This window comes from Suncus etruscus, chromosome 19 (genome assembly GCF_024139225.1).
Source record: "Suncus etruscus isolate mSunEtr1 chromosome 19, mSunEtr1.pri.cur, whole genome shotgun sequence".
Taxonomy (NCBI): Eukaryota; Metazoa; Chordata; class Mammalia; order Eulipotyphla; family Soricidae; genus Suncus; species Suncus etruscus.
The window spans coordinates 1,990,828-2,005,213 of NC_064866.1; the positions used below are offsets into that span (position 1 = coordinate 1,990,828).

The 14,386-nt window shown below is 41.0% G+C and overlaps 1 protein-coding gene across 1 annotated transcript in view; it reads right to left on the bottom strand.

Annotated features, from left to right (window-relative positions):
* The window catches only part of THEM4 (thioesterase superfamily member 4), a 33,187-nt gene extending 20,453 nt beyond the window's left edge, over window positions 1-12,734 (bottom strand). Inside the window, exon 1 of the mRNA XM_049765983.1 lies at window positions 12,603-12,734. Coding sequence (XP_049621940.1) covers window positions 12,603-12,689 — 87 coding nt within the window. The 5' untranslated portion in view covers window positions 12,690-12,734. The remainder of the gene's footprint in view (window positions 1-12,602) is intronic.
* Window positions 12,735-14,386: the final 1,652 nt, after the last annotated feature.

Here is a 14,386-nt window from a genome sequence, read left to right on the forward strand (position 1 = left end):
GCACAAGACAAGGCTGTCCTCTCTCACCACTCCTATTCAACATAGCACTGGAAGTACTTGCTATAGCGATTAGGCAAGAAAAAGGAATCAAGGGAATCCAGATAGGAAAGGAAGAAGTCAAGCTCTCGCTGTTTGCAGATGACATGATACTCTACCTAGAAAACCCTAAAGTCTCTATGAAAAAGCTTCTAGAAACAACAGACTCATATAGCAAGGTGGCAGGCTACAAAATTAACACACAAAAATCAATGGCCTTTCTATACACCAATAGTAATAAGGAAGAAATGGACATTAAGAAAACAACCCCATTCACAATAGTACCACACAAACTCAAATATCTTGGAATCAACTTGACTAAAAATGTGAAGGACCTATACAAAGAAAACTATAAAACTCTGCTCCAAGAAATAAGAGAGGACATGCAGAAATGGAAACACATAGCCTGCTCATGGATTGGCAGGATTAACATAATTAAAATGGCAATACTCCCCAAAGCATTGTACAGATTTAATGTGATCCCTCTAAAGATACCCATGACATTCTTCGAAGAAGTGGATCAGGCACTTTTGAAATTCATTTGGAACAATAAACACCCTAGAATAGCTAAAGCAATCATTGGGAAAAAGAATATGGGAGGAATTACTTTCCCCAACTTTAAAGTGTACTACAAAGCAATAGTTATCAAAACAGCATGGTATTGGAATAAAGACAGGTCCTTAGATCAGTGGAATAGGCTTGAATACTCAGAGAATGTTCCCCAGACATACAATCACCTAATTTCTGATAAATGAGCAAGAAATCCTAAATGGACAAAGAAAGCCTCTTCAACAAGTGGTGTTGGCACAACTGGCTAGCCACTTGCAAAAAATTGAACTTAGACCCCCAACTAACATCATGTACGAAGGTTAAATCCAAATGGATGAAAGACCTCGATATCAGACCCGAAACCATAAGATACATAGAACAACACGTAGGTAAAACACTCCAGGACATTGAGACTAAAGGCATCTTCAAAGAGGAAACTGTACTCTCCAAGCAAGTGAAAGCAGAGATTAACAGATGGGAATATATTAAACTGAGAAGTTCTGCACCTCAAAAGAAATAGCGCCCAGGATACAAGAGCCCCCCACTGAGTGGGAGAAACTATTCACCCAATACCCATCAGACAAGGGGCTAATCTCCAAAATATACTGACAGAAATTTACAAGAAAAAACATCTAATCCCATCAAAAAATGGGGAGAAGAAATGGACACTTTGACAAACAAGAAATACAAATGGCCAAAAGACACATGAAAAAATGCTCCACATCACTAATCATCAGGGAGATGCAAATCAAAACAACTATGAGGTACCACCTCACACCCCAGAGATTGGCACACATCACAAAGAATAAGAACAAGCAGTGTTGGCGGGGATGTGGAGAGAAAGGAACTCTTATCCACTGCTGGTGGGAATGCCGTCTAGTTCAGCCTTTATGGAAAGTGATATGGAGATTCCTCCAAAAACTGGAAATCGAGCTCCCATACGTCCCAGCTATACCACTCCTAGGAATATACCCTAGGAACACAAAAATACAATACAAAAATCCCTTCCTTACACCTATATTCATTGCAGCACTATTTACCATAGCAAGACTCTGGAAACAGCCAAGATACCCTTCAACAGATGAATGGCTAAAGAAACTGTGGTACATATACACAATGGAATATTATGCAGCTGTCAGGAGATATGAAGTCATGAAATTTCCCTATACATGGATGTCCATGGAATCTATTATGCTGAGTGAAATAAGTCAGAGAGAGAGAAAAAAATGCAGAATGGTCTCACTCATCTATGGGTTTTAAGAAAAATGAAAGACATTCTTGCAATAATAACTTTCAGAGACAAAAGAGCTCACCTCATGAAGCTCACCACAAACAGGGATGAGTTTAGTTAGAGAAATAACTACGTTTTGAACTATCCTAATAATTAGAATGTACGAGGAAAATAGAAAGCCTGTCTAGAGTACAGGCGGGGTTGGGTGGGGAGGAGGGAGATTTGGGACATTGGTGATGGGAACGTTGCACTGGTGATGGGTGGTGTTCTTTACATGACTGAAACCCAAACAGAATCATGTATGTAATAAAGTTGTTTAAATAAAAAAAAAGTTTTTGGTCCACACCTGACAGTGTTCAGGTGTTACTCCTGGCTCTACACTCAGAAATTACTCCGGGAGAGCTTGGAGGACCATATGGGATGCCAAGGATTGAACCTGGGTCAGCTGTGTGCAAGGCAAACACCCTGCTTCTGCGTTATCACTCTGGTCCCCTTTAAGAATTATTATTATTATTATTATTATTGTTTTTTTTTTTTTTGGTTTTTGGGTCACACCCGGCAGCACTCAAGGGTTACTCAGGGCTTTGCACTCAGAAATCACTCCTGGCAGGCTCAGGTGGCCAGATGGGATGGATGCCAAGGAGTAAAACTGGGTATGTCCCAAGTTGGTCACATGCAAGGCAAATGCCCTACCACTGTGCTATTTCTCTGGCCCCTAAAACATTTCTGAATCATATTTTGACTGAAGAAAAGACACTCCCCCATTTTTTTAATTGTATTTTAGTTGAGATGGTTAGAGCAGTGTTAACATTTTGGGGTTTTGCTTTGGGGCCACACTTGGCAATGAGTGTCCAAAAAAAATCAAGTATCTGAGGCCAAAGTGATAGCACACAGCATTTGCCTTCAATGTGGCTGACCCGGGATAGACTCTAGTTTGATCCCAGGCATCCTATATGGTCCCCTGAGCCTGCCAGGAGCAATTTCTGAGTGTAGAGCCAGGAGTAACCCGAGTGCTGCCAGTGTGCCCCAAAACCAAAATATATAAATAAATAATCAAGTATCTATAAACCAACTTAACGAAAAAGTTGTAAAAGCCATACCATAAAAAACTATTATGTCCCCTAAGAAGAGGAAAAACGGGGCCGGGCGGTGGCGCTGGAGGTAAGGTGCCTGCCTTGCCTGCGCTAGCCTAGGATGGACCGCGGTTCGATCCCCCGGCGTCCCATATGGTCCCCCAAGAAGCCAGGAGCAACTTCTGAGCGCATAGCCAGGAGTAACCCCTGAGCGTCACAGGGTGTGGCCCAAAAACCAAAAAAAAAAAAAAAAAAAAAAAAAAAAAAGAAGAGGAAAAACATCCCATGCTGATGGATTATAATAATCAAAGTTACTCTATATATTCAATGCAATCTTAATCCAAATTCAGACAACATTCTTAGAGGACTTAGAATGGAATGGTCCATAAAGTTTGTATGGAATCAGAAAACACCCTGCATAGCTAAAGCCATATTGAACTGAGAGGTGTCATTACCTAACTTAAAGCCATACTATAAAGTTACAGTGATCAGAACAGCATGGTGATTGAATAAGGATAGATTCTCTGACCAATGAATGAACTGTGTATCCAAAGACAAATTCCCAGATCTAAATAGGTAAACTACCGTATATACTTAATTTTACCCTAAAAACTGAGAAAACTTAGTGACTTGAGTATAAGCCGAGTTGGAAAATGCAGCTGCCACTGGTAAATTTCAAAAATAAAAATATATATCCAAAACAAATACAATAACTGAGGAATCAGTTAAATTTTTTCAATCTTTATTGCTAAAGAAAAACTGTAAACTAGCCTCAATAACTTGAAATAAAGTGCAGAAAACCGTAGTTTAACAGGTAATGAAGTTAAATCACAAAGGTTAAAATCCTTCAAAACTGGATTCCTCCTCCTCCTCCTCCTCATCATCATCTTTATGTCTAAACAGAGCTTCAGCTGTATATGATGTGATTGGATCAGCGTAGGCATTGTCATCATCACTGAGTTCACAGATATCATCACTGCTGTCGGTCTCAAAGTGCAGAATATTGTGGGTTCAATAGTTCAGTTCAGCCATCTACCTCTTCAGCTCAGCCTCGACTTGTGGACTGAGCTGATGCACTGCCCCCTCCAGCAGATGGCAGAAGACGACTGGAGACTATGTGCATTTGATTTGGTGTGTGCAATCAAATAACCTGTAGAACCCTAGTATAAGCTGAGTTTGGGTTTTTTGGCACCAAAAAAAACCCCGCTTGGCTTACACTCGAGTATATAGGTACTTTCCACGAAAGGAGCTGGGAATAAAGATAGCAAATAGTGTTGGGAAAACTGGATAACTACATGTAAAAAGTGAAGTTGGGCATATATCTCAAACTTTACAAAAGCCAATTCACAGTCGATCAAACCAGAATCCATAAAATATATAGAGAATATTGGAAACATACCCCAAGATTTGTACCTTATCAAAGATATTTTCAAGGATATAGTTCTATGGCAAAGGAAGCCAAATCAAAAATAAACAAATGGGTCTACATCAAATTAAAGAGTTTCTGGATGGCAAAAGAAACATGAGGTTAATCTAAAGAAAATCAACTGAATGAGAGAAAATATTTGCACTCAACAAATCAGATTTATATCCAAGGCAAATAAGTACTCACAAAGATCAGCAACAACAACCCAAAATCCAAAAATCTATCAAAAAAAAAAAAGTGGAAGTGGAAATGGGCAAACACTTCTCTAGAGAAGATAGGCACATGAAAAAGTGCTCAGTACCATTTGCTATCAAATCAGGATGACACTGAGATAGCATCTCACTCCAGCATTTATTAAAAAAGAAAAAACCTGGGGCCGGTGTGATAGCACAGCGGTTAGGCATTTGCCTTGCACGAGGCCAACCCAGAACAGAATCTAGTCCGATTCCCAGCATTCCAGATGGGAAAAAACATTTTTTTTATAATTTTTATTTTGACCAAAGTGGCTTACATATCTTTCACAGTAATATTTTAGGTACATATTAACAATGTATCAGGGGAATTCCCATCACGAAAGTTGTCCTCCCTCCACCCCATTCCCATCCTGCATCCCATATCCCCCACCCTCTCCCCTCGGGCTGCTAGTATAAGTGGTCCCCTCTGTGTCTAGCTTACTACTTAGTGATCATACAACTGTTTGGTCTTGATACCCTCCATTATTTTCCCTTCTATTTGAGTGGCGGAACAATACAGTTCAAGTTATGTGGTTTTGTTTGAAGAAAAGAAAAGCAATAAAATGGGATAAAAATCAAATAAGCCGAAAGTAGGCGGAGTACTTTTAGAGGCTCTCAACCTCAGTTTGAGAGAGAAAAGGGAAAAAGGACGTGAAACACCACAACCATACAAAAGGAGATATCAAATAAAAAAAAATCCAGTGAGCACTACAGCAATAAAGGCGAGCACCACATAATAACCACGGTCTTGAAATAAAAACATAACAGAGAGCAAAAAGGAAAAAAAAGACATAAAATAAAATAAGAAATAAAAAAATGGAGACAACAACTTCAATATCCAAATCAAAAACAAAGAAATTAAAAAAATAAATAGATAAATAAATAAAAAAAGATTGTTTTGTGCTGTTTTTTTTTTTTTTCCTGCATAGGCACAGTTAATATTGGGGACATTAGAGAGGGAATTCCCTTGGCCTAAGAGCTGCAGGGTTTCTCCACCTTTGAAGTATACTGTCATGGGAATAATTATAGACTTCTTGCATGTTCATTTACTCTCCCCTAGGTGCCTTTGTGGTGGATGGAAGGTTTCAGCTCCGTCATGGGTGATAAAATCAGATCTCTGTATCTAGAGATCTTGGTATCTGCACAGGTCCAGGAACGGAGCTTATGATGAAGACTTTCTTTGTGGTTCTAGAAGTTCTGATCCCTCAGTATCATTTTAATCCATCTTCTGTGGTTGGTAGTCTTGGTCATTGCGCTGATCCTAGTATGAAGCCTGGGATAGAGTCTTTCATTATGTTTCCAGAAGACCGAATCAGTTGCAATTGTCTCAGTCAGACCTCTGGAATTAGAGATCTTGTTTGCTGTACAGATCGTAGACCAAAACCTAGGCTAGAGCTTTTTTATTGGTCCCAGGATGCGTACTGTCCAGTCATGGTTGTAACAACCAGTCATCTGTAGATAGCGATCTTGGCTTTTGCACAGATCAAAGGGTGACAAGTCTTCTGATTTTGTCTTATCGTTGGCTGGTGAGGTAGGACAACCTGCTCTTAGATCAAGTTGTTGTTCCCATTTCCTCGTTGTCAGAATATCATTTTAGAACTGGCACATGTTGGTGTCAGAGAAGTATTAAGGATGCCCTGGAGGGGATTTGGTTTCTGTAGCTGTTGTGGAGAACTGTGTCACTTCTATGTCTGGAATACAGGGTTCGAGGCTGAACAGTCGGCGTCTAATCCCCTGGGGTCTAAGTTGGGTCCAAATGACATATGTTCAAAGTGGGAGATGCCCTGTGTTGTGAAAAAGTATGTGTTCTTATCCCTAGTAGATAAGAACTTGTTGGGAAAAAAATTTTTTTAATTTTAAAGATATCTAAAAATTGAAAACTTGTGTGCAAAATGTTGTGGTTAGTCTTTTTTGGTAAGTGTTAATTTTGTGAGTGCTTAATATTATTGAAATAACTAAATTCCATAACTGTGTTGCCACCAGGTAATACATTTAATTTTGGTCATAAGATCTAAAATGTGAAAATGCTTAACATGTTTTTACTAAGTATATTAAAGGACAATTTGGTCTGTCAAATGAAAGTAATTCTGGCAATTTGCTTTCAAATTGGAAGAAAGACAATAAAAGCTTTGAGTTATCTTCATAAAATTCAGACCTTTTATAATTGGAGTAAAATCAGTTTCATTCTATACTTCTGAGGCTTTACAACTTAATATAGTGCCTGGATTTATAAAAGCATGTGTTATTCCTTAACATGATATTTGGAAACTATTAATATTGCCTATTTCTCATTTGTTAAAGTTGAGTAATTAATCTTGTGAAGCCTAGATAACTTGACAATTGGTATTAAAATATCTATATATATTTATATAGATATATATAATGGGGCCCATGAAAAAATTTGGCATTTGGATTTTTATTGATAAAAAAGAAACTTACAAACTTATTTTGTAATGAACTCTTTTAGTGAGTATGAATTTATAAATATTGGAAAAAGAAAGAGAATTCTGTGAAAGAGTAATCAGTTGGTTGCAAATAGGACTGGAGAAAATTTACAGAAAGAATTTAAAGGAATGTACAGAAAAGTTTTAGGATGTTTCTAAGAAACTGTATAATCAAATAGAATGATTATTGGACATAATTAGACGTGTTTCTGTCTAATTAGCTTTTGTATTTGCTGCCATCCAACTGAAAGATTTTCATTACCTTTTGCTAAAGATATAGATAGGTGTATCACAAAGAGCTTCTCTCCTTGAGGTGAAGAATGATAAGGATCCCCTGTGCATTTAGCTGACTCAATTTCCAGTAAGGAGAATGGGCTGTCAGCTTTTGCCTGACATTGGAAATAGAAATCAGCCAGCCCCAAGTGACCCCAATTGATGGTCGGTCCATTGGAAGGACACAGAATCAGAGGAATAGATGGTCTGGATTCTCTGTTGTCAGTGGGCTGTGGCATTGGTTGTGTGTTCCCACAGGAAGAACATAGACCCATCTGGGTCCCAGCCAGAAATAATAAATATGTACCTGGTAAACATACTGACAATGATGGCTCAACCCAGGCTTTTTCTTCTTGTTTTGCTGGATAAAGAGTCGCTGGATTTTCTTATTTATTTTTTATCAGGTTCTGCCTAGTGCCACCCCCCCCCCCCACCTACACTGCACCAACCAGTTAAGCAGCAATGGCAAGCTATTTGAACCACAGCCAGTGCTGTGAATCCTCTGCCTACCCAGCCGGAGCCTAGTTTCCGGACTTGCAGTTTAATTTATGTGACCTTGACCTTGTGGTCCCCTTTTGGTCCAGTATTCAAATACCTTGGACAGGCCCTGGGTACCATGACCCACGTGATTTATCTTATAGTTGCTCCACATTAAGTGCAAAAAATAATTTGCGCGATTTACAATTTTATATATGCTCTGGTCATGGTCCTTTTTCTACAACAAAATATGGAATGGGAAGGGATTATTATTGTGCCACCTGGGGGTGTGAATCTACAGGTTTGGGCAGCAGGATAAAGCGTAACACTGGACTTTATTAAAATTACCAAAACACCATCAACTGTGTGCTACTGGGGTTACTCAAAGTAACCCTGTGCTTTTAAGTTTACAGATACTGGAGAGAAAAATGTAGAAAAATTTAAAAGAGGAATGAGTGGAGATTAAGATTTTATGAATCTGGCCATGATTCTGGATTACTTTTTAAAATCCAATTAAGCATCACCTATCTAATCTTTAAAATTAGGGCCTGAGGGCCCAGAGAGATAGCACAGCGGTGTTTGCCTTGCAAGCAGCCGACCCAGGACCTAAGGTGGTTGGTTCGAATCCCGGTATCCCATATGGTCCCCCGTGCCTGCCAGGAGCTATTTCTGAGCAGACATCCAAAAGTAACCCCTGAGCAACGCCGGGTGTGGCCCAAAAACAAACAAACAAACAAACAAACAAAAAATTTAGGGCCTGAACTATGGTCCCTAGTCCCCACACTGCCTCCTGCTCTCCCTGTAACATCTCTCAGCTTTTCATCACCCAGTCCAACTGCTCTGACCTCCGGGTCACCAATATTTGAATTCCAATTTACCATGACCTCTAGTGAGCCACTGTTGCAGAACAACCCTTGATGGGGTTGACTGATGAAGGGATGGAAGATGAGGTCTTTCTCCTCCAGCTTGGAGCACGTGTCTGCCACCCTGTTCAGCCGGTGGTTCTGAGGTGAGTGCAGCGGTATAAAGCTAACAGGCAGTCAGGCTTCTGAAGGTAACAGCTTTATTCCATGCATAAGGCTGAAGCCAAAAGCCTCAGAATCAGCCCCTGGAAAAAAGCCCCAGCCTTCCACAGACCCTTGCTTTTATACATCATAATCAGGTACCATCTTAGGGTGGGAGCAGAATCAGGTACCACCCTATTATGGTGGGAGCAGAATGCCAGGTCACACCCTAGGGTAGGTCATAATCACTGATCAGGGTAGGATCAGTAACATAATAATCCCATGGAAATGTTTACATACACAACAAGCCACTGCCCATGCACCATGTTCTTTTATGTTTAACACCTACTGTGCATGCCCTTTGGCAGCTCATAAATTCCACCCATGCTGTGCTGAACTATACCAGGCCTAATTTAACTAAGGCTTGCTGGCTTTGTTTTGATGTAACCCTCCTCCCCCTTTTTATGAAGCCATTGCCATTAATCAATCATTTTTTGTATAAATACAACTGAAAGTCAATGGTATTACAACTCTGACACCCTGGGTCTGACATTCGGACAGGTCCAGGGTCAAGGCTCCTGCCTATATAATGGACAAGGAGACAGTACAATCGTCCCCCTATTGCCTCAATTTTACCAACTGGACATCTCCTTTTTCTGATTGGGCAGTTCCAACCACCGGGCAATGGCTGTGTAAACCTATTGGCCTTACCAAGTGCCTATATCGATCAGCATTTTTAAGCAATGACCTGATGTATGTGCCATTGTCCAGTTAATTCCCAGAGTTACCTGGCATTCTGTTCCAGATATGTATACTTCTGCCACCATGACTCACTATTAAGTGGGACCTAGGCACTGTGGTCGCTGTCACTGTGGCCCCCCTTTGAAGCCTTGCAGGAACAGCCACCAGAGCAGCAGCCCTTGGAACCCACCACGCAGCCATTGCAGAGGTGAGACGACAAATTGACCAGGATTTGGCTAAAATTGGCAACTCTGTCACATACCTGTAGACTTCCCTACATTCTCTGGCCGAGATGGTGTTGCAAAATCAACAAGACCTGGACAGACTGTTCCTGAAGAAAGGGCCTTGGTGCTGCCCTTTGTGAAGAGTGCTGCATCTATAATGACCATACTGAACTGGCTGGGGACTCTATTAATAAATTGCAGGCTGGAATTGAACAAAGAAAAAAAGGAGGCGGGATCATCTTGGTATCCAAGTTGGTTAATTGGTCCCCTTGGCTTACTCCCCTTTTATCTGCATTGGCAGGACCATTCATTATTTTTTTTGATTATTATCACTTTTGGATCTTGCACTTTAAAACGTCTGGTAGCCATGATTAAGAGCCGTTTTCACAAAGTTGCAATGCTTGCTAATGTACTAAATGAGTTAACAGTACCAACTGGAAACAGAGAGGCTGCAGCGTATGTTATGTTAGCAGAAACCCATAACCTATAGGCTGGTTTGGTAGTCAACGACGGGTAAGATTCTGGGACATCTTTTAGGTGTCACCAGGACAACTTAAGACAGGCACAAACCCCATAGGCCCCCAGCCCCTCCTACATAACTCACTCAGTTCTTATAAAGTAAAATAATGTGGGGAGAGAGGCTGAGAAATAAGGGGATTTCATCAAGCTGACCTTGAATATAAAAGAAAGTCTCTGTTTAGAGACTTGTGGCCCTGCTGTTATGAGTGCAGGATAAGATAAGAAGAGTCATCCAGGTCAAACAACTTGTCTAGGCAACTAGTGCCTTAAGTATTACAACTGTTATCTTTACATATATCCTAATTTAATGATACCGTGAGCATTGCAACCACTATCTTTCCATGCTTCCTGATTTAATGATGCCACAGGCATTGTAACTGCTATCTTTGTAGTCCATCTGAATCAATGATACCATGGACCTTGTGACTGTTGTCTCTGCATACCATCTTGTTGCTGTAACCCCTAACCTGTATTACCCACATTGTTTCCTGCCTACAGTTTGCCCAAAAAGCCTTATCCCTACCTTCAATAAATGAAGTCAATTGTTCTGACAATGCTTCCTTGCGAGCAGTCTGCGGCTCACAGTGTTCCCTCCTTTTCCCGAGTCCGGCCTCAAAGGCTACAGGCTGGAAGAGACCTTTACTTACCCTTGCTTCAGTCTCGTCAGGGGGCCTGGCACCAAAGCACAGCACTTTGGAAGGCAGCTTTGCTCACCACTATACCACTAATGCCACTGTCAAGACACTTTGGTTATGTATCTTTTAAATGGGACTAAGTTTTGCCTTTTATGTGTCTACTTTTAAGATAAAGTTTCTAAAGAGCAAACGACCTTTTACAATGTCCATGAATTAAGTACAACCATTAAGCTTCCATAGGCAGATTACAAGGCAGCTACATATAATTAAAGAAACTATCTTTCTTGTAAGATCAGCACCGGTCATTTCCTTTTCCAAATGCAAAGTGATACAGGATTCAAAACCAATCCCCCAATGGCACTTTCAAGAGCGCTTCTCAGGGGCCTTAGCCATAGTCCAGTGATAGGACAAGGGCTTGCATTTGCCTTAGAAGGATTTCCTTCGAATCATCCATGAAACGCACAGCATACAGTTAGGCTCAGTTAATATCAAGTGAACACATACACCCATACATCAAAACATGGGGATCCAAGGAAAGGCAACATTTCCCTATGACTATCATCCTGGCTCTGCCTTGAATCACTTCCTTGAGTTCTAATTTAAATTCTGTTAAGCACCTTCCGAAAAGGTGCAGCAGGTAGGGAGTCTGCCTTGCATGTGTCCATCCCAGTCCCATCTCTGGTCCCCCAGCACCATCAGGTGTGGAAAAAAAACCAACAATAAAGCTGGCAGGCTGAGAACAATTAATTGCAATTAAACACTTGAGAGAGAGAGAGAGGGAGAGAGAGAGAGAGAGAGAGAGCTCCCAGGATGAGGTGCTATGCTTTATTAGCCTATTGCATTGAGACCTTGGCTACAATTAATAGCAATTAAACACTTGAGAGAGAGAGAGAGAGAGAGAGAGAGAGAGAGAGAGAGAGAGAGAGAGAGAGAGAGAGAGAGAATGTGTTGGGATATACTTGACAGTTCTGAGGGGCTGCTACTTGGTGAAGAGAGAGAGAGTTGGGCTATACCTGACAGTTCTGAGGGGCTAGTCATTAGAGAGAGAGAGAGAGAGAGAGAGAGAGAGAGAGAGAGAGAGAGAGAGAGAGGGAGGAGACAGAGACAGACAAAGAGAGAGAGTGTGTTGGACAGTTCTAAAGGGCTAATAATTAGAGAGAGAGAGAGAGAGAGAGAGAGAGAGAGAGAGAGAGAGAGAGAGAGAGAGAGAGAGAGAGAATGTGTTGGGCTATACCTGACAGTTCTGAGGCGAAAAATTAGAGACAAAGAGACAGACACACACACACACACACACACAGAATTGGGCTATACCTGACAGTTCTGAGGGGGGCTAGTAATTAGAGAGAGAGAGACAAAGAGACAGAGACAAACAGACAGGAGAGAGAGAGAAAATGTGGTGGGCTATACTTGACAGTTCTGAGGGGCTAGCAATTAGAGAGAAAGAGACAGAGACAGAGAGAGAGCTCTCAGGATGACGAGGTGCCACGCCTCATCTGTCTTTTGCACTGTGACTTTGCTGCAATTAATTGCAATTAAGCCCTTGCAAGAGAGAGAGAGAGCTCCTAGGATGCTGTGACCTTGCTCAGGGTCACACTTGCTCCACGGACACACACAGTAGCATGCAATTCCCTGGCTCAGTGACACACACAGGGCCCAGCAAGGCATCCCTGGTACCCAGGTCGAGCCTACAGGCCCGGGACCGGAAGTTATCCGACGCCCACTTCCGGTCCCACTCACCTGCTGAGCATCCTTCAGACGCGCGCCACCCCGAAGGGCCCCGAGTATGCGCATGCGCAGTCGCAGCGCGCAGCAGCCGGCGAACATCGCGGAGGAAGGAGACGAGATGCCGCGGGAATCTCGCGCCGCGTTTAAATAGCCAGGGGGCGTGGCCTCGCCCTTGCAATACCGGAAGTTCTTATATGGGCCTATATCTTGATACTTCCGGGGCAGCAGCTCTCGCGCGACCACTGGCTGACCTCGCGGGATGCGGAAGGGCAGAGAAGGTCAGGCGGGGCCGTGCGGCCATTTTCTGCCGCCATCTTGAGAAGGTCTTCAAGGACATTTTCTAGGCCCAAAAGGCTCCTTTCTCCCCCAGTTTTGCTGACCTTCCAGAGGGGCCATCCAAGAGCTAGGGCAGCTACTAATGATTTTTAAAGTATTCATTAATGCTAGAATGATCATTAATAACAATCAACATTATATTATTGATATAATATTACTAATCATTAGAATTAATAAGAATAACTAATATTAATTGATCGTTGATATTATATTTTAATTATTAATAATTATAACTAGCAATATTTTATCAGAATTCATCAAATCAGAATTTGATTTGAATCAGAGAATCAGCATTTATAAAATTAATCAATTAAAAGTTAACCAAGATTTAATTAATTAAACCACAGAATCAGCATTTATAAAATTGATTCTGATGAATTAATCATTATCATAATTAATAATGATTATGATGACTACTGTTTTATTGGAATGAATTAGAATCAACATTCATAAAATTAATTCTAATTAATCAATTAATAATTGATAATGATCGTAATGATTAATATTTGATTTGAATTTATTAGAATCAGAATTAGTAGAATGGATTCTAATTAGAATTAATAAAGTTAATATAAATTTAAATCGATTCCAATGAATTAAAATGTACCAAAATTAGAATGGCTTTTTATTTGTGGACTTTATCCGATTTATCTCATTAGGGTTCATTTATTCTAATTCATGGTCCTAATCAATTGTTTCTGATGGATAATTAGTGAATAATCATGAGCAAAGTGATTTCTCAGAGGTGCATGGACTCTGGTCCTCCGATTCCCTCAAGGGGTACACACACACCAAAGTTGGGAATTCCAATGGGGGAATTCCAGTTGGGAATTCCATTTGGGGGGACTTAGGGGTCCTGGAACCACTTGAGCCACATGCAGGAAAGAGTAGGAGCCATGGATATACTTCCATACATAGTACACGTAGGCCACATCCTGTTTTACTTAAGATGCATCTTGGCCAGGCAAGTCAATTCTTTTTTCCTTCTTCTTAGATTTCTTTGTTTATTTGGTTTTTGGGCCACACCCAGCGGTGCTCAGCGGCTTCTCCTGGCTCTGTGCTCAGAAATCGCTCCTGGCAGGCTCAGAGGACCATATGGGATGCTGAGATTTGAACCACTGTCAGTCTTGGGTTGGCCACTTGCAAGGCAAACACAATACCATTGTGCTATCTCTCCAGCCCTTTCTTAGATTTTTAAAAATTACTTTATGTAAATACCATGATTTACAAGGTTGTTTATGATACAGGGTTGTTTTTTATCAGTTACAAAGTTGTTTATGATTGAGTTTCTTATAATGTACATCATGTACAACACTCTTTACTAGTGCTCATTTCTTGCCACCAGTGTCCCCAGTTTCTCTCCTGCCTTTCCCCCTTGCCCTCTCATCTGTCTATCTCTGTGGCATACATTTCTCTTTTCTCTCTCGCTTTCTCTCTCTCCATTTTAGACACTGTGTTTT